Source organism: Mytilus galloprovincialis, chromosome 2 (genome assembly GCF_965363235.1).
Source record: "Mytilus galloprovincialis chromosome 2, xbMytGall1.hap1.1, whole genome shotgun sequence".
Lineage (NCBI taxonomy): Eukaryota > Metazoa > Mollusca > Bivalvia > Mytilida > Mytilidae > Mytilus > Mytilus galloprovincialis.
This window is the reverse complement of record NC_134839.1, coordinates 18,725,355-18,746,794: the sequence shown is the minus strand read 5'-3', so window position 1 is coordinate 18,746,794 and position 21,440 is coordinate 18,725,355. Positions and strand designations below refer to the sequence as shown.

The following is a 21,440-nucleotide window of genomic DNA, read 5'->3' as shown; positions in this document are numbered from 1 at the left end:
GGCAAATTTAAAACTGTTTCAAGCCAACTCCTGATAAACAAAGAGAACTAATCGAAATTGTTGATTATGTACAGAGAGTTATTGGAAATTTATCAAGTAAATTATAGGCCTAACTTAAATACATTTTATATATTCATATTTATATTCATATTTCGTTTTTTTTTTTTAAGATCTTGTTAATCCATTAATCATTTATCTTTCAGATATAATTTACAGAATCTCTTTATGTAATGTAGATCAAAAGTAATAGGCAATAAATAAATCTATCATCCTTATATATATATCAAACATCTAATATGTACATTTGTGTATTCAATTGTGAGGTCAAATATTTGTATATTAAGATCTATTGTATATTGCAGGGTCTGTATAATTATGTAAGACTGAGAATGATAAGTAATGTGTTCAATTTGATTGACAGTTTAGGAGGTGGGGCATTGTAATAAAAGGTCTACCTTGTCTCTGATTGTTTAGAGATAATGACAGTTGTCAATCATACTAGTATTGTATAAATACCCAATTACCTATAAATCAAAATGTTTTTTAAAAAAAGTCTGCACATCAACACACATTGATGACATACATTCTTGAATGAACTACTCCAATAATATACCATTTTTTCAGTTTAGATGTGTATTATGTGCACATACATGAGAACAATAGGGAACTATATTTCAGTGTGAATACATTTACTAACAGAGCTAACCTGACGTGTTGTTAGGGAGGCTGGTGCCTTGAGTAAAGATTTAGAACAAGTTCTAATCTTTCCCCAAAAAAAAAAAACTCTGTGTTATTGTTAGATGAATTTCAATTTGTATTTATCTGATGAGTTATATAGATTCCACAACTGCAACAAGTGTATAATGATATTTCTCCACACGTAGTTAAACTCTAATATTTAAAGCGTGAGGCTTTCCGAGCTTTTTAAAATGATTAAAATTTAACTGTTGAGAGTGAAGAAATATCGTAATACACGAGTTACAGTGGTGGAATCTGTTTCTCTCGTGATTTTTATCCTCCCTTTTCAAAGATTTGAGGAAAGTTGTGTTCTATATATGTGGACGTCATCATGCACGGTCGCCTTTTTTCAAGAAGTCACAATAAGAAAATTCAGAAGAAAACAAGAAAATTTAACGTCACAATTAAATTTCAACTACTCATTTGCCGAGAACAGATTTTTCACTAGCGAGGAGAAATATTTTTCTCACACCAGTGAGGAAATGTGAAAATAGCACAAAAATTAGAGAAAAAACCTTTTTCAACTGATTTTTATAGTTCTTTCTTATGTTGTACTGTTACACCACTAACCCAGGTTAGGGGGGGTTGGGATCCAGCTAACATGTTTAACCCCGCCACATAAAAGGCCATTTTCCAAAATTTAAGCAGAATCTTGATTTTTATTCTGTCGATTTGAGACCAAAATAATACCAATGCAAATATAAGGTAGAAGTCCGAGTCAGCCTTTTCCCACCATTTTTTAAAACTCAAATATCTCCAAAAGGAGCTCCATGACTGAATTGTTTTCAGTTTCAAAATGACCAATTTTAACACCTGTATTTCCAGACGGGATTTTAATTACACAGAGGATGCAGAAAGGGATTAAGGCAGAGATAATTAATTACCTTGAATGCTTAAAAATTCTTCTGCAAAGTAGTTTCTGTTGTCCAGATGAAACCATAAAGTATGTAGATTTTCCTTTATTTTTAGTTTCTGACTAGCCATAAATTCATTCATATCACTCAAGTCTATACATTCATGTGCTAGCTGACAAAGACAAAGAAATACAGCTGGAAAATTAACTTTCTTGAAGATTTTCCTAATGTAACTCTTTTCTTGTTCTTCTTTCAATCCATTTATTTTGGGAATGGCTTCAACCACCTTAATGAACATCTCTAAGGCAAAACATGCTGTCACTGGTGATGAATTGGCGTACAAATTATCCACATTTATGTATGGCAAGACACTGGTTTCCAGGAACTGCACTGGATCAAGCAGGGAACCAGAATCATTAAGGTACTCCTCTGGCTGAAATTAATTATATCAAAGTTTGTATGATAATTTATCCAGTCACCTCAAAAATAATAATTTACATGCAACTAACACACTTTGTTTTTAAAAAAAAAATTTTTTCATTACAATATTTAACCTTTATCATATTTTGTCTTAGATTTTTACAAAATAAAAAGCAAAATGCTGAGTTTTTATATCTTAAATCTTTATGGTAGAATTAAGTGTTGTTTTTCTTTTTGGACTATTTAATGAGGTGCTTTTCTTTAAATCTTTTAGTCTTCCAATGATAAACTAAATAGAAAGAGGGTTAAATAGGTTAAATACTAACAAAATAATCTTTACCCCACAGCATTAAAAGGTTTGTCCCAAGTTTAGAACAACTTCCAACAGTGCTGGTGCTTGTTTCTTTCATATTAATATGTTTTGCTAATTTAAATAGTTAGTGCTGAAATCATCTTATTATAAATCTTTGCTGATCCTTCCTCTTTAAGTCATCAAGGATCTTGGTCATGATAAGGGAAGTTTTTTAACAACCCGGACTGGCTATACAGCCCTGGCACAGTCAGGTCTTGGTCTTAAAACTTGACTCAGAACTAGGAGTACAAAACTTTGTGTCGAAAACAACAAATACAGTACAGTAAAACCTGTATAAACCGGCCGGCTACGGGACTATGAAAAAGGGCCGGTTTGGACAGTGAGCCGGTTTATTCAGGTTTCCGTTTTGACCGGAAGTTAATGACTTGTGACGTCCGACATTTTGCATGTAAAAGTTCTCTCTGATTGTAAATTATATCTGATATATTAAAATAATTTGACTTCGTTTTTCATTGATTGCATTTGCATCATAATGCTCGCGTTGTTTGGATTGTAAGACGAGAGTTTCGATTTACTCCCTTGATCAATAATTTGAAATGGTGGAATGGCCGATTAAAAAGCCAGAATATTATCAAACGTAATTTCATCACTTTCGAAACGTTGTCGTACAGTGTACAATATCCATTGATTGTTGTCATCCGAGTGTTTTTATCAAGGTCATTTGTTTAGGGGTTCACAACAGAGAACCCAGGATTTCGAAATCACGATGTGAATTTCTTACTCCGTGATTTTAATTTGTTTATCCAAGTTAAAACGTAAGTTCAATCCGAGATATATTCGGTGTGTCTTTTCGTTTAATTGACACGTTTATAATGTTTTAATAAATAATACAGCTCACTACTGTACGATTGTAGGTTCACAGTTTGACACCTGAATAATTGATTATCACGAAAAGCCATATTGTATAAACAAATATGTTTTGATTGCATATCGATCATTGAAATTAATTAGACAAACCGGTTTTGACAGGTAATAATTAATGTAATTAAGAGTATTGGGACTTCATAATTAGACCGGAATTCGGAATACACAGGCTCCGGTTTGCAAAGGGTATTTTAACAAAGACTTTGAATAGAAAAATATGGGACTTTCTTTTTCGGCCAGAATGGACAGGAAACCGGTTTATTCAGGGTCCGGTTTAATCAGGTTTGACTGTATTTTGAATTGAGTTTAATTTTGAGTCTGAGTACAATATTTGTATTCAAATTTTTTAGGACCACAAGGTCAAGGAAATGATTTAGAGCTTTGAAAATGGTTAGTAAACATTTCCATAATTAAAATTTGAAATCTCCTTCTAGGTTGTCTTGAGGTATTTTTTTCTTTTTCTTTAGAGTATATTAAATTACTTTATAAGTATTACCTATAACTGTCCTCAACACATCTTACCATGCAAGTTTCCACTATAAATTTCAAAGCATTCTTCTGATCTTTTAGAGTCAGAGTCTTTGTCTGTAGATAACCACCAAGTGTGTTGACAAGTAAGTTCATGTGACTGTTGCTATGGTGACATGTTTTACAAATACTTGGCACTGATTTCAAAATCTGTAAGAGTAAACAAAATTGAGAATAGAAATGGGGAATGTTTCAAAGAGACAATAACTTGACCAAAGAGCAGAAAATGTATAAATGTTAATTTGGAACAAAGGAGTAAGACCTAGTTTTGGCCCAAGAAAATAAAATGTTTGATAACCATTTCAAATTGGCACATAATGTTTAGAAATGCATAGGGTAAAAAAATATAAATGAAAAACATAAAGATTTTTATCTGATGACGTCACAATTGTGTCATAATATGTACTGTTTTCACAAAAACAATAAAAAATACAAAATTTATGCAGTTTTCTGTCTTTATTTCCTTTGTGGAAACATCCTGTGCAGCCGAGAAACAACAAAATAATTTAACAGAAGCTTTATTACAACTATTGGCATAATCTCACCAAATATAAAGTTGTTTCTTAGGTGGGCACATACTTTTTCAATCTAAAATATTCCTAAAATTTGATGAAAAAACAAGGAAAATCACGAAATTTAACAAAATGCGCAAATTAGGTCATGATTTGTTGCCATGGTAACTTGTTCAATGTCAAAACTAGGAGTACAAAACTGTTTTCAGTAATTTAAGAATATGTATGATAAATTTTAAATTTGCAGTAATTTTGGGGCCAAATAAGGGCCTTATTGCCCCTACTCCTTTTTCCCTATGAACATGTAAAAATTTAAACTTGTTTCAATAATTAAATATTATATTCCTTATTTTCAATGTGTGAAAAGCAGTGGAATCATTTTAATTTGTTGTATGACAAATCTTTAGGTGAACATCAATCTTGAGTAAAAATGTTCTCCTCATGTATTTATAAAAAGCACCACAGGATTTCCTTCTTTATACTAAAACTCAGAATAAAACAGAGTCACATTCTTCATGAAAGAAGTGAGTTCTAACTTCACCCACTCTGCGCACATTTTATCATAGACAGTTGAAGACATGAGAGCGATTTCTAATATATTTAATATTTTTAAGGGGCATAACTCATTAAAAATGTTTGATTAGCAATAATTTCCAAAATAGTCCATGACATTGCTGTTATTCAACTTTTGAAATGAATATGATAAATATCTAGCAACAGGGTGGTACATAATCTATATGTATTTGCTAACCTCAGTATGGATAGAAACTTGATCTTTTGAGGTAATGGCTTGCTCTACAATGTACTGTAGGACAAGTTCTGGGTTCTGTAACATCTGTTTGTACACATCATTCACTTTCTGTAAGTAAATATATAAATGAATACAGATATATGTTAAAATGAAAATGTTTCTATTTGGTTGATAAAACTTAAAAGTTAACTTAAAAAAAAAACTAGATGTGTCATAGCGACATGAATGGCCCCGTCTCATCTGCAACTTTAATAACACATGTGGACACAAACATGATGGTTATCTCACATAACAAAAATCATCTCAAAATCTGGAGGCGTACAGAAAAAAAGTCTGTATAACTGTGACTTTCAACAATTTATCAAAGTCCAAAGTCTGTAATTTCAGCAAAAATTAGGGGAGAGGAACGAAACTTAACCTTAATCTGTAACTCATCATGGTTAGTTCACATACCAAAATCAGCCAAATATCTGAAAACATTTAGAAACAAGAATCGAGGATGTGTCCGAAGTACACGGATGCCCCACTCGCACTATCATTTTCCATGTTCAATGGACCGTGAAATTGTGTAAAAACTTTAATTTGGCGAAAGATCATACCATAGGGAACATGTGTATTAAGTTTCAAGTTGATTGGACTTCAACTTCATCAAAAACTACCTCGACCAAAAACTTTAACCTGAAACTCGCACTTTCATTTTCTATGTTCAGTGGACTTTGCAATTGGGGTTAAAAGTCTAATTTGGCTTTAAAATTAGAAAGATCATATCATAAGGAACATGTGTACTAAGTTTCAAGTTGATTGGACTTCAGCTTCATCAAAAACTACCTTGACCAAAAACTTTAACCTGAAGCGGGACAGACGGACGAACGAACGAACAGACAAACGAACAAACAAACAAACGAACAGACGTACAGACGAAGAATGAACAGACCAGAAAACATAATGCCCCTCTACTATAGTAGGTGGGGCATAAAAAGGTCTGTATTACTGATTTTCAAAAAATGTATCATAGACCAAAGCCCGAAATTACAGCAAAAATTAGCAGAGCAAAACGAAACTTAAACTCGATCTGTAACTCATCATGAATAACTCACATACCAAAATTCAGCCCAATATCTGAAAGAGTTAAGAAAAAAAGTCTGTATAACTGTGATTTTCAACATTTATCAAAGTCAATAGCCCGTAATTTCAGCAAAAATTAGCCAAGCAGAACAAAACTCACATGCCAAAAATCATCCCAATATCTGAAAGCGTTTAGAAAAAAATACTGTATAACTGTGATTTTCAACAATTTATTGAAGTCCAAAGCCTGTAATTTTGGCAAAAAATTAGCGTAGCGGAACAAAACTTAAACTTGATCTGTAACTCATCATGGTTTCAATCACATACCAAAAATCAGCCCAATATCTCAAGGCGTTTTGATACAAACTCTGTATAATGGTTTGTTGCTGAATGACAGAATGACGGAATTTTGGATGACGTTCAAATTCTGAATTTACATTATATGGAAAAGTTATGTCATCTTAGCATTCATAATGCTATACATTTAAATTGGACCTTTTTAAACACATAGTGAACTATTTAAGTAATTTATTTAATTGAAACTATTCATTATGCATTTAAGATCATTTTATATGTATAGTATTACAAATGATAAAATGACAAAACTTTCCCTTGTAGGTGTGTAAGTTCAAACAGATGTTTCTATTAGTAACAAAAGCCAAAGGTTAAATTATTATATCATATTTTAATCATTTCTTTACCTCTGATTGCAAAATATCTTTTGCAATCTTTCGAGTTGCAAGTTTACATTATTTTTTAGGGGCCAGCTGAAGCCTTCCTACCTCCAGATGTGAGATTTTCCCTTGGTGTGTTGTAAAGATCCATTAGTGGCCTTAGGCCTTGCTCTTTGGTTGGGTTGTTTATCTTTGACACATTATCTGTTTCCATTCTTAACTGTAAGCATACATTAACAGTTGACTGTTTTGTTCCCTTTCAATTTTATTAAATCGGGGAAAAACTGAGGTTTATATTGTTCTGTTACAACTGCATTAAAAGTTATATATATATCTTACTGAACTGGGTCCACAACTGGTTAGTTTGTTGAAAGCTGCAGTAATCTCCCCTGATGAAACTGAATCTTGTTTCGGCCAGTATCGGTACTTCTGATATACATCATGGATATGCCTGTCTCTGATCTCTGTTGGTAGTCTGACAAAAGCTGATGTAACCAGCTAATAAAACATATGGTATGAGATAAATTTAGACCAATTGACAATTATGTATAAAATCAATTGTGTGTTTTTTGAAATAGCCAACAGGAACATGCATAACATTTCTAATATCTGTGTTAAAACATTACAAAAGAAAAGTAATGCTTTGCTGTTCACTTAATATACAACATAAAATCTTGCTTGGTGTTTGAAAGCATATATGCTGGAATGTTTAACATGTATAACTGAAATCATTCAAAGTATGGAGTCCAAGCCTTTGATTCTATTTATTAATCATTTTAACAAGCCATTGTCTTATTTGATTATCTTGACCTACTGATTTTCCATTTTAATTGATCATTGGACTATCACTTCCTTTTTCAAGGCTGATAAAGGTAACTAGAGCCTCTAAAGAGCCTGTGTCGCTCACCTTGGTGATGGTGATGTGTTTGTAGATCTTACTTTTACTGAAAATTCTTGCTACTTACAATTTTCCTCTATCTATATAGACTTGGCCATTTAGATACAGAGGAAAATATTTTGTAAAATTTACAAAAATTTACCAAATTAATGAAAAATTGTTAAAAATTGACTATAAAGGGCAATAATTCCTTAAGGGGTCAACTGACCATTTTGGTCATGCTGACTTATTATTAGATCTTTTTTTTATATTTATTTTATTTTATCAAAACACAATACATGATCATGATAATATACAAAAGTATATAAATTATTCTTTACAATGCAGGTAATACAATTACAGATAATTATAATTAAGTTAATTTTAATAATTCTTACAATTACTAATTCTAAAGAACAGTTTGAGTTTTCTGCTGCAAACTAATTTGTCTATGTTTTGATTTATTTTCTATAGTAAAATTTTGAAGAAGAAAAAAAATGGATAGAGAAAAATAAAAGAAAAAAAATCAAAAGTTTGTCAAAAAAGTAACAAAAAAATATCTAACAAAAGAACAAATACAAGTTTGAAATTTTTAGAAAAAAAAAAGAAAAAAAAAAAAAAAAGGAGAATAGGTCATCTGTGGTTTGCTCTATATATTACTGCCCTTATATGGTTTCTGATTCAAGAAAGGTGGAAAGTAAAGAGCCAGATTTATAGGTTTTCATTAGCAAATTTAAAAATAAAAGTCTCATGTATTTGTGTGATTGTTCTCAGTATAAACACAGAAAGTGCCAGCTATTCCATTCTTTCTCAAACTGTTCTTGGTTTTGTTTGTAAATAGCTACATTTTTTTCAGTACAATACAGATCATTTAACTTATGCTTGAGTGCCTGAAGTGATAGAACTTTTTTCAAACATCGACTTGAATAAATATAATACTTAATACAGAGCAATATCTTATTTTGTACAATACAGTTTCTAACATCAAAAATACCAAATACAAAAGTCTTACAATTATAGTTAAGTGTTACGTGTGCTGTAGATGAAGTCCATGTATCAAAATTTTCTAACAAAATTTGTACTTCTTCACATTCCCACAATAAGTGTATAATGGTTTCTGGTTGTATATTACAAAAAGTACAAAGAGGGCTTTGTACAAGTTTTATTTTTTCCAGAAAATAATTAGTAGTCAAAACTAAGTGGTTTATCCTGTATTGAAACCACTGTGCTCTACTATTTGTAGTAGTTTTAAATGGAAGTGTATAAATGAGTTTCATTTCATCATTAGTGACACCAAACTTTTCCATAATTTTCATTTTATTTGTTGGTTCCGTAAGATTTTTTCTCAATATGAGGTACATATCTTTGGAACCTTTTTTATGTTTAAAAAAAATCTTGATATTATTAGGAATGCTTGGGTAACAATTCTTAATTGGCGATGTAGCATTTTTAACAAACTGTTGTGAATACTGTTTAACACAATTTATTAAGCCATAATATTTCAGAAAATCTGTACGTATTTGATACACCTTCTGGAATTCAGTCAGAGAAAAAAATTCTCCGGCTTCATCTAATAAATCATTTACAATGTGTACACCTTTGTCATACCAGTCTTTGTAGAAAACAACATCATTTTCTATTTCAATTTTCTCATTAAACCATAAAGGCATATTCAAAAAATATTCCCATGTATATTCAATATTTAATGAAACAATTTCTTTCCAGGCACTCAAAACATCTTTCCAAAATGGATTTGTGCATACATTCATACTTTTTTCTATGTTTTTGACACCTGTATTTTCTAATAAGTCAGAATCAATCCCATAGAAAGCAAGAGTGTCCTGTAATTTTTTATTATTGATCAATCTTCTAACCCATGTACATTTTTGTGATTTTATGAAAGGTTTCAAACAAATCATTTTTAGACCCCCTTCAAAATAATCTTTAACTAATGTTTCTCTCTTAACTTTACCAACTGGTTTTTGCCAAACAAAACTATAAAACAAGTTATCAAGTTTTTTAATAAATCTAGAGTCTGGATTTGGCAATGATGAAAACAGATGGATTAGCTTTGGTAATGCCAATGTTTTAACCACTGTAATACGCCCAATTGGAGTTAAGTTTCTCTTGCTCCATTGCTTTAAAAGAGATTCAATCTCCAATATTTTTTTATCATAATTTAATCGTATCATCTTTGATAAATCTACATCAAAGTCTATTCCAAGGTACGAAAAATTATGTTTACCCCATGATAAGTTTAAGCTAGTACAAAGTTCATTCTGACTGTATTTCATACTGCCAATCCATACAACCTGGGTTTTACTGTAGTTAATTTTTAAACCTGAGATTTCCCAAAAATAATTAAGGTCTTTCATGCTTTCCATTAGAGATTCTTCAGATCCATCCAAAATAATAGCAGTATCATCAGCAAATTGAGACAATTTATTTTCAATACTAACAGATTTTAACCCTTTTATTTTCTTATTATTGCGAAGCTTAATAGCTAGTATTTCAGCACACAATATAAACAAATAAGGAGAAAGCGGATCGCCTTGTCTACAACCCCGTTCAATGTTAAAAAAATCTGATAAATTACCCCCTTGGTTTACAGCTGAATTAATATTAGAGTAGAAAATTCTCACCCAATTACAAATAGATTGTCCAAAATTGAAAAATTTTAATACTTCTTGTAGAAAATCCCATGATAATGAGTCGAACGCTTTTTCGAAGTCGACAAATAGGAGAAGTCCTGGTAGGTTTTTTTCTTCTGCAATTTGCATCAAGTCATATAACAATCTTGTGTTTTCTCCTATAAATCGACCTAGTACAAAGCCAGTTTGATCAGGATCAATCAAACTTCCCAATACTTTTTTAAATCTATTAGCAATAACCCCTGATGCAATTTTGTAAGAAGTATTTAGGAGCGTAATTGGTCTCCAGTTTTTAAGAAACTGTCGTGGTTTGTCTCCTTTAGGTATACATGTAATTATACCTTGTCTCTGTGTAACAGAGAGTTGACCTTTTTCAAAACCATAATTTATGGATCTTACTACAAATGGACCAATTTTTCCCCAAAAAACTTTGAAAAATTCAGCTGTAAAACCGGATGATCCTGGACTTTTATCATTTTTCATTGCTTTTAAAACATTTGATGCCTCATGTAGACAGATTGGACCCTCTAGATCACCTGACTCCTCATTTGTTAATTTGTTAACATTGTATTTATCAAAAACAGTATCAAAATTCTTAATCTTATCTGTAACAATATTTTTTTTTTAGTACAACTCTTGATAAAAAAATTTAACCTCTTTGAGAATATCTTTTTGATTATTAATCATTTCTCCATCATCTTTTTGCACTTTAGGGATAATTTTATTCGTAAAATTTCTAGATTCCAAATTACAAAAATATTTACTAGGTTTTTCACCTTCTGAGATCCATATTGCCTTGGATCTTAGTACACTCCCTCTTAATTTTTTCCCTCTAATGTCTTTAAGCTCTTGTTTTTTTTCCTCAAGACTCTGAAAGTCAGTATTGCTGTTAATATTTTCTTCTGCCCTTTGAATCTCTTTTGTAAGATTTTCTTCTTTGTCCCTCTCTTTTCTTTTCTTGTAGCTACTAAATGCTATAGTTTTACCTCTTATTTCCATTAATAAGGTTTCCAAAAATAATTGATCATCAATATTTAATAAAAAATCTGAATTCATAATGTTCTGCTTTTCTGAAAGTGGTATTGCAGAATACTGATTTTTTATATCTTCAATTTTTACATTTATTGTGTCTAAATATTCTTGGTCAGATAGCAATGAGTTATTAAACTTCCAGAGTCCTTTTCCCCTTTTGAAATCATTAAATACTAAATGCAAAACTATGATGGAGTGATCTGATCGATAGCTTGATTCTATATATGAATCTTTTAAAGAAGGTAATAACACATCAGATATGAGAAAAAAGTCTAGCCTTGACTGTTTCAGTGGTGACTTTTTTCTCCAAGTATAACGTCTTTTATCTGGATATAGTTCTCTGTATGGGTCAACCATACTTTGATTATCTATAATTTCCAATAATTTTAACCTGGCTTTTGGATTGTTTACATGTAAGTAATTGTAATAATCTATTTCAGGATTAAGCACAAGATTAAAATCACCACAGATTACAAAATACTGATTCTCAAAATCTTCAATGATATCTGATATTTTTTCATAAAAACCTGGATCGTCCATATTTGGACCATAAATAGCAATTAAGGTTATCTTATGATTTTCAATTGTTACGTCTAATGCAAGATAATTTCCATATAAATCTCTTCTTTCTCTATGAACTTGAAACTCAAAATTATTTTTGAAAAAAATTGCTACTCCTCTGGAGTTTGATGAAAATGAGCTAAAATAGCATTTGTATCCCCATAGGTTTTCAATATCATTTTCTTGTGATGGAGTAAAATGAGTATCTTCTAAACAATATATATTACAATTTTTATCTCGCAAGTAATCAAAAATATCTCTTCTTTTACCAATATCGCCTAAACCCTGGCAATTTACTGACAAAATTTTAATACCTTCCATAATTCTTATACATTGTCAAATATATAATATAGAGCAAACATAGAGACCAAATATATATTAATATAAAAATTAAGACTAAAGGCTGAAAAGTAAGACAAGATACACAGTATCTTGTATAACCAGAATTAAAATCAAAAAAATTGTCCGACATGGTCACCACTGTATTGTTACACATTTGGTGTTTTGAACCTTTTTCACTAATTATATACAAAGATTTTAAGGCTGTGTAACAAGTCTTTGTTTTAAATTGTGTAGTACACAGTTTTGTTATAAAATAATTGGCATGATTTTTTTTTACCATATCTTAAACAGTCTTTCCCTTTGGTTACCTAAGGGAGATAACCACAATATTGTTATATACACATATTGCATATTTTATAGTCTATTTTAAATCAATCTAGCGTTTTAGATAAAATATTGGTTTCAAATTAAACACAAAATATCTTTGTAAGTATATAGACATGATGTAATAGAAGAAAAAAAAACCAAAAGACCCATATGATAATGATATGACATATTTAAGACAAAAGTGTAATATTGAAATGTTTATATCAATAGTTTCACGGTTAAAGTTGAAGATATCTAACTTTCACCATTTGCATTGTTCACATCTTTGGTTCTTTCATATTCAATTCTGTAGCTTATATCATCAAAAATGTCAAAAATAATTTGGAGACCATCTTTTGTCTTCCCAAATACAGATCCATTGTAATAGTATGCTACATCAATGTCTTTATGGTGTCGTAGTCCCTTCAGTAGATCTCTATTTTCTATGGTAATGTCATCATACAATTTCACATGGTTCTTCATTTGTTTCTTTTTTCTCATAATTGCTGTTTTCACCTCACTATTCACCACTTTAACAATCACTGGTGATACTCCAGATTTGTAAGACCTCAGCCTGTGTATTGCCACTATATCTCTCTTTTCCAGCTTTAAATCTAGGTCATCTTTCACTGTTTTTAAAAAAGACTCTCTAAGATTTTCATCATTTTCTGTCTGGAAGTTTACCATCTTGATGTTAAATTTTCGAGAATATTGCTCATTGTAATTAGCCATTGACAATGCTGAATATGATTTGTTCATAGTATCCTCCATTTCTATTGTTAAACTATTTAATCTAGTATTTTGTTCCTCTAACTGATTACTTAAAGTACTATTTTGGGATTTCAATAGCTGAATTTCTGTGTTTTGTTTGTTAGTTATTTCTGTTACTTTGTCATTGACTTCTTTTTTAATCTCATTCTTTAGAGTTCCTAAAAGTGTTTCTACAATATTTGTAACAATCTGTTCAATGTCTGATTGTTTAACAAGATTTTCCAAGGCTTTTGTTAAATCATCTTTCTTTATGTTATCCTTCAAAGCACTTTTTATTTCCCCAAGGTCTTTACTAATACCACTAAAATCTGAGCTGAGATTCATACTATTGTCACTTTCTTCACTCTTCTCAACATCAGACAATGTTCTTTTAGCTTGTTTTGAGGCCTTCTCACCAGATTTTACCTTTCCTTCTTTGTGGTCTTTATTCTCTTTATTCTCTTTGTTGGTTAAATCCTTCCTTGGGGCAATAAGTGTTTGTACTGTCTTATTCAAGTTTTTACCTAAATTGTCTCTAGGCATATTGACTCTATGAACAGTTTTTACAATCCTTTAGTTTCACACAGAAAAACACTAAAAATGCAAATATAAATCCAAATGCAGAATTCTAAAGAATAAAACAGCTAAATCCTGAATCCTTATATGTAGAGGATCCTAAATATGTAATTTTCCAATAGCAACAATGTATAGAATCACTTCAAAAACACCAAAATTGAGGAGCTGAAATTAATGTGTCACACTCTTGGCAGCCATGTTTTTTTTATTTTTTTTATTATTAGATCTTAATTTGCTGAACATTATTGCGGTGTACAGTTTGTCTCTATCTATAATAATATTCAAGATAATAACCAAAAACCGAAAATTTCTTTAAAAATTACCAATTGGGGGTAGCAAACCAACAACCAGTAGTCCAATTCATCTGAAAATTTCAGGGCAGATAGATATTGACTTGATAAACAAATGAACCCTGTCAGATTTGCTCTAAATGCTTTGGTTTCAGAGTTGTAAGCCAAAATCTACATTTTACCCCTATGTTCTATTTTTAGCCATGGTGGCCATCTTGATTGGTTGGCTGGGTCACCACACACATTTTTAAACTAGATAGCCTAATAATGATTAAGGATATATTTGGTTAAATTTGACCCAGTAGTTTCAGAGAAGATTTTTGTAAAATATACAAAAATTTACGAAAAATTGGAAGAAATGACTATAAAGGGCAATAACTCCTTAAGGGGTCAACTGACCATTTTGGTCATGTTGACTTATTTGTAGATCTTACTTTGCTGAACATTATTGCTGTTTACAGTTTATCTCTATCTATAATAATATTCAAGATAATAACCAAAAACAGAAAAATTACCAATTCTGGGGTAGCAACCCAACAACGGGTTGTCTGATTCATCTGAAAATTTCAGGGCAGATAGATGTTGACCTGATAAACAATTTTTTTTGTAAGATTGGCTCTAAATGCTTTGGTTTCAGAGTTATAAGCCAAAATCTACATGTTACCCCTATGTTCTATTTTTAGCCATGGTGGCCATCTTGGGTGGGCCAGGTGAGCTAAAAATACAATAGGTAATAGCGGGTTCGGCTGCCAGCAAACATGTTTAACCCTGTCAAATTCTATATGTGCCTGTCCCAAATCCAATAGCATGCATTTAAGCGTGTTTTTCTTTGTTGAAATTCTCAAAATTTATTATTTGTTTATAATTTTATGTCCTTCATTCTTGTGTAGGACTGTTGCACTACTGTCCTAAATCAAGGGGAGGGTGGGTGCCTGGTAACATGTTTAACCCTGCCACATTCTGTTTATGTCTGTCCCAATTCAGGAGCCTGTGATTCAGTGGTTATCATTTGTTGCTGTATACCATATTTGTTGATTGTTTTGTACATGTACTTCAATCATTTTGAGTTGATAAGTTTTCTCTTTTAGAATTGTTTTACATTTGCATTTGAGGGGGGGGCTTTCATAACTAGCTTTGATATATGGGTTTCATTCATTGCCAAAAGCCATACAGTGACCTATATTTGCTAACTTAACATCATTTTGATCTCTGAGGAAGAGTTGTCTCATTCCCAATTATACCTCATCTTCTTATTTTCATACTGATGAGGTAAGAACCAACCTTACTTACAGCTAGCACATCTTCCTGTGAGACTGCAGATTCAAGTTCAACTACAAGGTCATACATCTTGTACAAAGTCCCATCCACTGATAATAAATCAAGGTTTCTATGTAACGTTTTCATGAGCCTGTAATGAAAATGTTCATATGCAAATGATATGTGTGCATAGAAAACAAGTCTTGACTAAGTCATATTTGTAGCTTAATTTGCAGTCATGTCCAAATTTAGACATAAATGATCAAGATAATTAATTACATACAACTCAGACATACAAAATTACCAAGAAATGTCTTATAATAAACAAGTTACCAGCACTGTATATATAGAACCAGCTAATTTAGTCATTAAAGATGCTCAAATTCAAGCTTAAATATGAAAAATCTATAAAATATGCAATAATATATTGTGACGTTTTTGACAGATAGCAGTGCCTTGATTTTTATTGATATTGTCTACATAGTTTTCTCTATATTTCTGCCAACCGTACTTTGTATTATTTTATTAAAGCAGTAAATGTGTGTATTCTATTTCATTATTACCTATATATTGTTTAATCGTTTTAATATTGTATGTTCCAGAACGATAGAAAACGTCTGTTTTCTTACCGGCATCTTTTGATTAATTGTACGTTACTTTCACTTTCATTGTTACCGGAAGTCACGAGTATTATTATAAATATAGTGACCCTAGAAATCGTATAATATGTAGACTGTCCTGAACATGTTGTAGTTATAGTTTTGTATGTTTTTCAAATTAGGAACACATGTTAGAGTATTTTATGTAAAGTTTATTTAGAAGAGAGCTTTATTTCGATTATTGTAATAAGTTCTTATGAACTATTTTTGCACCGACGTTGCGCACCTTTTCGTAGTTATTGGGCTGTATCGACGTCATTTGATCAGACGTTTAGTGCAAAGATATGTACCTTATAAGGAAGTCTCCTTATTAGGTCATTGATTTCACCCCATATTTGGAATATTTCTCACGCGAAATAACAACACTAGCGTAAGATTTATAGTATTTTACGTCAGTTCCAGCTTGTCCCTGCCGCCGGCTAGCAGCTTTATTTACTTTCTCATAAATTTCAAGGTACAGTTGTCTTTCTAAAGCAGAAGTTTTAATATCTTTTAAGTTCCAGAATATTGCAATATTTATGCAATATAATTATTTATGCAGTTCATTTAATTGTTCCAGTTTCCAGTTTTTAACGGAGGCAGAAATTTAATAGTTTTAAAGAGAATAAAGTTTAATAATGAATTTTAACTTTAAATAGAAAAGGTGCGTTAACTCGGCAAAAGTGGCCGTTTGTTTCGAATAGTAGGGTGGCTGTTTATATATTTTTTTATAATATAAAAAGAGAGTTACGAAATAGAGACTTATTTATTAGAGTTGCTGATATAATCTGTGTTTCCTGAATGTTGATTTTTGGTGTAGCTATTTTAGAGTATTATCTAATTATGTCCGTCTAATCTATACGGACTATTGTTAATTGTTGATTGTTGTTTTAAGAGATTTATTGCTGTTATTTCACGTTCCAGTTGTTTTTAATATTATGTCTGGTGAATAAAAGTTATTATACACTTGAAACGATTTTGGGTTTGCATTCAGAGCATCAACGTAAAGACGAATCTGATACCTTGTTACATTACATATAAAAATACAATCCGCCTCACACAAACACACATAAAAAGGAGACTACGCTGACCTAGAAACTATATTTGACATGTGTGATATGCAGTAGCAGTAGCAGTATCAGTATCAGTAATTATTTCATGTATTCTGAGCCTTCATATTTCCTGTTAAATTCTTTTGGTTCGTTGTTGGTGTCTGTCTGGTTTGGTGGTTGGTTTGGTTGATTAGAAAGGTTCTCACCGGTTTGCGAACACGTTACATTTGGCGTCGTCGACAGGATTCTACAGTTTCAAAGTAGAATAAAAAGATCCGGTATAAACATACATTTGTTTATTTTTTATTTTTGGTGATTCAAATTGGTGAGAGGGCAGTGGTGTATCAGTAGAGAGATGACAGACAGAACACTTCAGCGGCTTTAAAAAATCATACCGGTGCTGGTGGTAGGGACGACTGGAACTCAACCCCTCTCATGAGACTAGAGGGGAGGCAGATAAGGGAGATGGCGGTGAGAAATTAAGGGAAATATGCAGAATTACTTGAGCAGTTTGTGAAATTGAGCGAGGAGTTTAGGGTAGAGCTAGATGGTTCGGACTCTGTGGATATTCTATATCCGCCTTCACAGCCTAGGCAGGTGCAGGGGCGGAGTAATCGCGCACTGGCGGCATCGGGCAACAAGGGGCTACACCAGATTAGTAGTACTGATCTTTGGACCCTACTTAGATCAGGGTTGCGCTAATGCTGCTGAGGGGTCCACAGAGGGGTTCCAGTAACCCGGGAGAGTACTTGAGCCTGTGCATCAAAGGGGTGAGACTTCGACCGTGCTTCTGCAGGGGCCGGCGGGGCTACGGGGCAGGTACCAGATTTTGTCAGCTGGTGGCAGTGACATTTACATCATTGCCGAATTGTGCACCTCCTCCTCATTTTAAAGAAATGTAATTTTTATAATATTTTATATTTTTATATGCTCGGGCGGCAAGTATTCCTTTTACTTGTGTGATCGATACAGGTTCTACTATTATTGTTTTAAACTCTTGGAAATTTGATCAGATTCCTGAGACAGATAGACCTGAATTTACAAATCGGTTAAAATGGCCAGTGGTAACTATTGTACGCCTCCTGGGAAAGGCTGAATTTATTTTTGATATTGGTTTTAAATTATAAAACATGAGATGACTGGCTGATATTGAGTCACTAGTAATATAAAGATTTGATTTTTATATAATTTTGTCCGGTCCAAGCATAAATGTAGTTTAAACTTGAAAGTGAAATTCTACGTGTTGGAACGGCAAGGCAATTAAATATAATAGCGAAAGCGCAGAGCAGTAGGTTTGCAGAATCGAGTTGCTGAAAATGTTTTTGTTCCAGCGGATTCTGAAATCGCAATTATAGAGGGTGATTTATTTATTGATTGTCTTGTTCTCATAGAACCTGTAAGTCCTAGTATGATAGAACAGGGTCTACTGGTAGCTCGTACTATAGCTAAATCGGAATATGGTTTTGTTCCTCTGAGACTTATTGATATATAAGTAAGCAAGTTTTACAGAAAACAATATGATTGCAGCTGTGTACGAGTATGTAGGTTCTATTTGCTCTCATGAAGTTGAAACAAATAAAATTGTGGGTTTGTTGATGTTCCGTCTGTATCCTGTTCAGGTACTGGCATGTCTCGTGTCGACTGTATCCTGTTATGCTCCTGTCATGTATGTATCCTGTTTAGTTCCTGTCATGTATGTATCCTGTCCCGTTATCGTCATGTCTCTCGTGTCAACTGTATCCTGTTTTGTTCCTGTCATGTATGTATCCTGTCCAGTTATCGTCATGTCTCTCATGTTGACTGTATCCTGTTTAGTTCCTGATATGTCTCCTGTCTAGTCAGTATCTTGCTCACCAGTAATTGCAAGATTGGTGTTGGTTGTAGGCCAAGCTTACAATTATCTAGTAACTTTTGGTAAGATAAGTAAACGATAGGTGGTACGTTTTTATAAATTGTATTTCAAAAATAGAAGTTTAGAATTTAAAATTAATATGTTTAAGTGTAGTTCATATTATAGAAATGTAATGGTTTTAGTAATAACTTTATCAAAATATGAAAGTATGTAATAAAAGTATGGGTACATATTATATTTGATTTGTATATTTATATATATGTGTACCATGTGTACGTTAGTCACAAGAACTTTAATTTCAAGATCTCGTCTACATAGATCTATAATCCTGATGACAACGAAGAAGATATTTAGTGGACTCTCTAGTAGTGATATGTTATCATGAAACCACTATGGACTGAATGTATAATTATTATATTTATTGTTCGAAATTGTAAAACAGAATTTAAAACGGGGGAGGGAATAATAAAGAAAATTGTAGTTTACATGTATATGGGTTGTTAAAATGATTACGGGTAAATGTGTGGGTACAATTTATATTGGACACCATTACAACTTTAAAGCTCAAATAGTGTTGTTTTATTATCTACAATGGATATTGTCATAATGTTAGCTCATAATAATGTATGTATAACTTGGAACTAAATGTGAAATCAGGTAGCGACAGTTACCGTATTTGGTTGTGTATAACCCGCGGTCGGGGCGACCTCTGTTTGTAAGGAGGGGGTAATGTGACGTTTTTGACAGATAGCAGTGCCTTGATTTTTATTGATATTGTCTACATAGTTTTCTCTATATTTCTGCCAACCGTACTTTGTATTATTTTATTAAAGCAGTAAATGTGTGTATTCTATTTCATTATTACCTATATATTGTTTAATCGTTTTAATATTGTATGTTCCAGAACGATAGAAAACGTCTGTTTTCTTACCGGCATCTTTTGATTAATTGTACGTTACTTTCACTTTCATTGTTACCGGAAGTCACGAGTATTATTATAAATATAGTGACCCTAGAAATCGTATAATATGTAGACTGTCCTGAACATGTTGTAGTTATAGTTTTGTATGTTTTTCAAATTAGGAACACATGTTAGAGTATTTTATGTAAAGTTTATTTAGAAGAGAGCTTTATTTCGATTATTGTAATAAGTTCTTATGAACTATTTTTGCACCGACGTTGCGCACCTTTTCGTAGTTATTGGGCTGTATCGACGTCATTTGATCAGACGTTTAGTGCAAAGATATGTACCTTATAAGGAAGTCTCCTTATTAGGTCATTGATTTCACCCCATATTTGGAATATTTCTCACGCGAAATAACAACACTAGCGTAAGATTTATAGTATTTTACGTCAGTTCCAGCTTGTCCCTGCCGCCGGCTAGCAGCTTTATTTACTTTCTCATAAATTTCAAGGTACAGTTGTCTTTCTAAAGCAGAAGTTTTAATATCTTTTAAGTTCCAGAATATTGCAATATTTATGCAATATAATTATTTATGCAGTTCATTTAATTGTTCCAGTTTCCAGTTTTTAACGGAGGCAGAAATTTAATAGTTTTAAAGAGAATAAAGTTTAATAATGAATTTTAACTTTAAATAGAAAAGGTGCGTTAACTCGGCAAAAGTGGCCGTTTGTTTCGAATAGTAGGGTGGCTGTTTATATATTTTTTTATAATATAAAAAGAGAGTTACGAAATAGAGACTTATTTATTAGAGTTGCTGATATAATCTGTGTTTCCTGAATGTTGATTTTTGGTGTAGCTATTTTAGAGTATTATCTAATTATGTCCGTCTAATCTATACGGACTATTGTTAATTGTTGATTGTTGTTTTAAGAGATTTATTGCTGTTATTTCACGTTCCAGTTGTTTTTAATATTATGTCTGGTGAATAAAAGTTATTATACACTTGAAACGATTTTGGGTTTGCATTCAGAGCATCAACGTAAAGACGAATCTGATACCTTGTTACATTACATATAAAAATACAATCCGCCTCACACAAACACACATAAAAAGGAGACTACGCTGACCTAGAAACTATATTTGACATGTGTGATATGCAGTAGCAGTAGCAGTATCAGTATCAGTAATTATTTCATGTATTCTGAGCCTTCATATTTCCTGTTAAATTCTTTTGGTTCGTTGTTGGTGTCTGTCTGGTTTGGTGGTTGGTTTGGTTGATTAGAAAGGTTCTCACCGGTTTGCGAACACGTTACAATATATATATATCACTTTTCAGATGGTTTAATTTGTCAAAAATGAAAGTGGCCGCATCCCTGTTTAGTTTCAACCTTAATATATGTTACGTATTATCATCAAATACAACCTACATTAAAATATTAAGAATGAACAAAAATGCGGTCACTTCCATTTAAGACGGAAACGACATGACTAAATGATTCTAGTACAAAATACATGTGCATTGTATGGTCAAAAACAGCCCATATTTATGTAACATAAGTATTCTACTTTCTGA

General features: G+C 31.9%; 1 protein-coding gene across 2 annotated transcripts in view; it reads right to left on the bottom strand.

Annotated features, from left to right (window-relative positions):
• LOC143063043 (uncharacterized) overlaps positions 1-21,440 on the bottom strand; it is a 73,071-nt gene that overhangs the window by 36,374 nt on the left and 15,257 nt on the right. Inside the window, exons 6-10 of one of the 2 annotated variants that reach the window (XM_076234959.1) lie at positions 15,446-15,572; positions 7,119-7,277; positions 5,041-5,148; positions 3,772-3,927; positions 1,623-2,025 (exon numbers count right to left, since the gene is read on the bottom strand). In XM_076234959.1, the coding sequence (XP_076091074.1) occupies positions 1,623-2,025; positions 3,772-3,927; positions 5,041-5,148; positions 7,119-7,277; positions 15,446-15,572 (953 nt within the window). The remainder of the gene's footprint in view (positions 1-1,622; positions 2,026-3,771; positions 3,928-5,040; positions 5,149-7,118; positions 7,278-15,445; positions 15,573-21,440) is intronic. The other variant, XM_076234960.1, reaches the window with a different exon arrangement.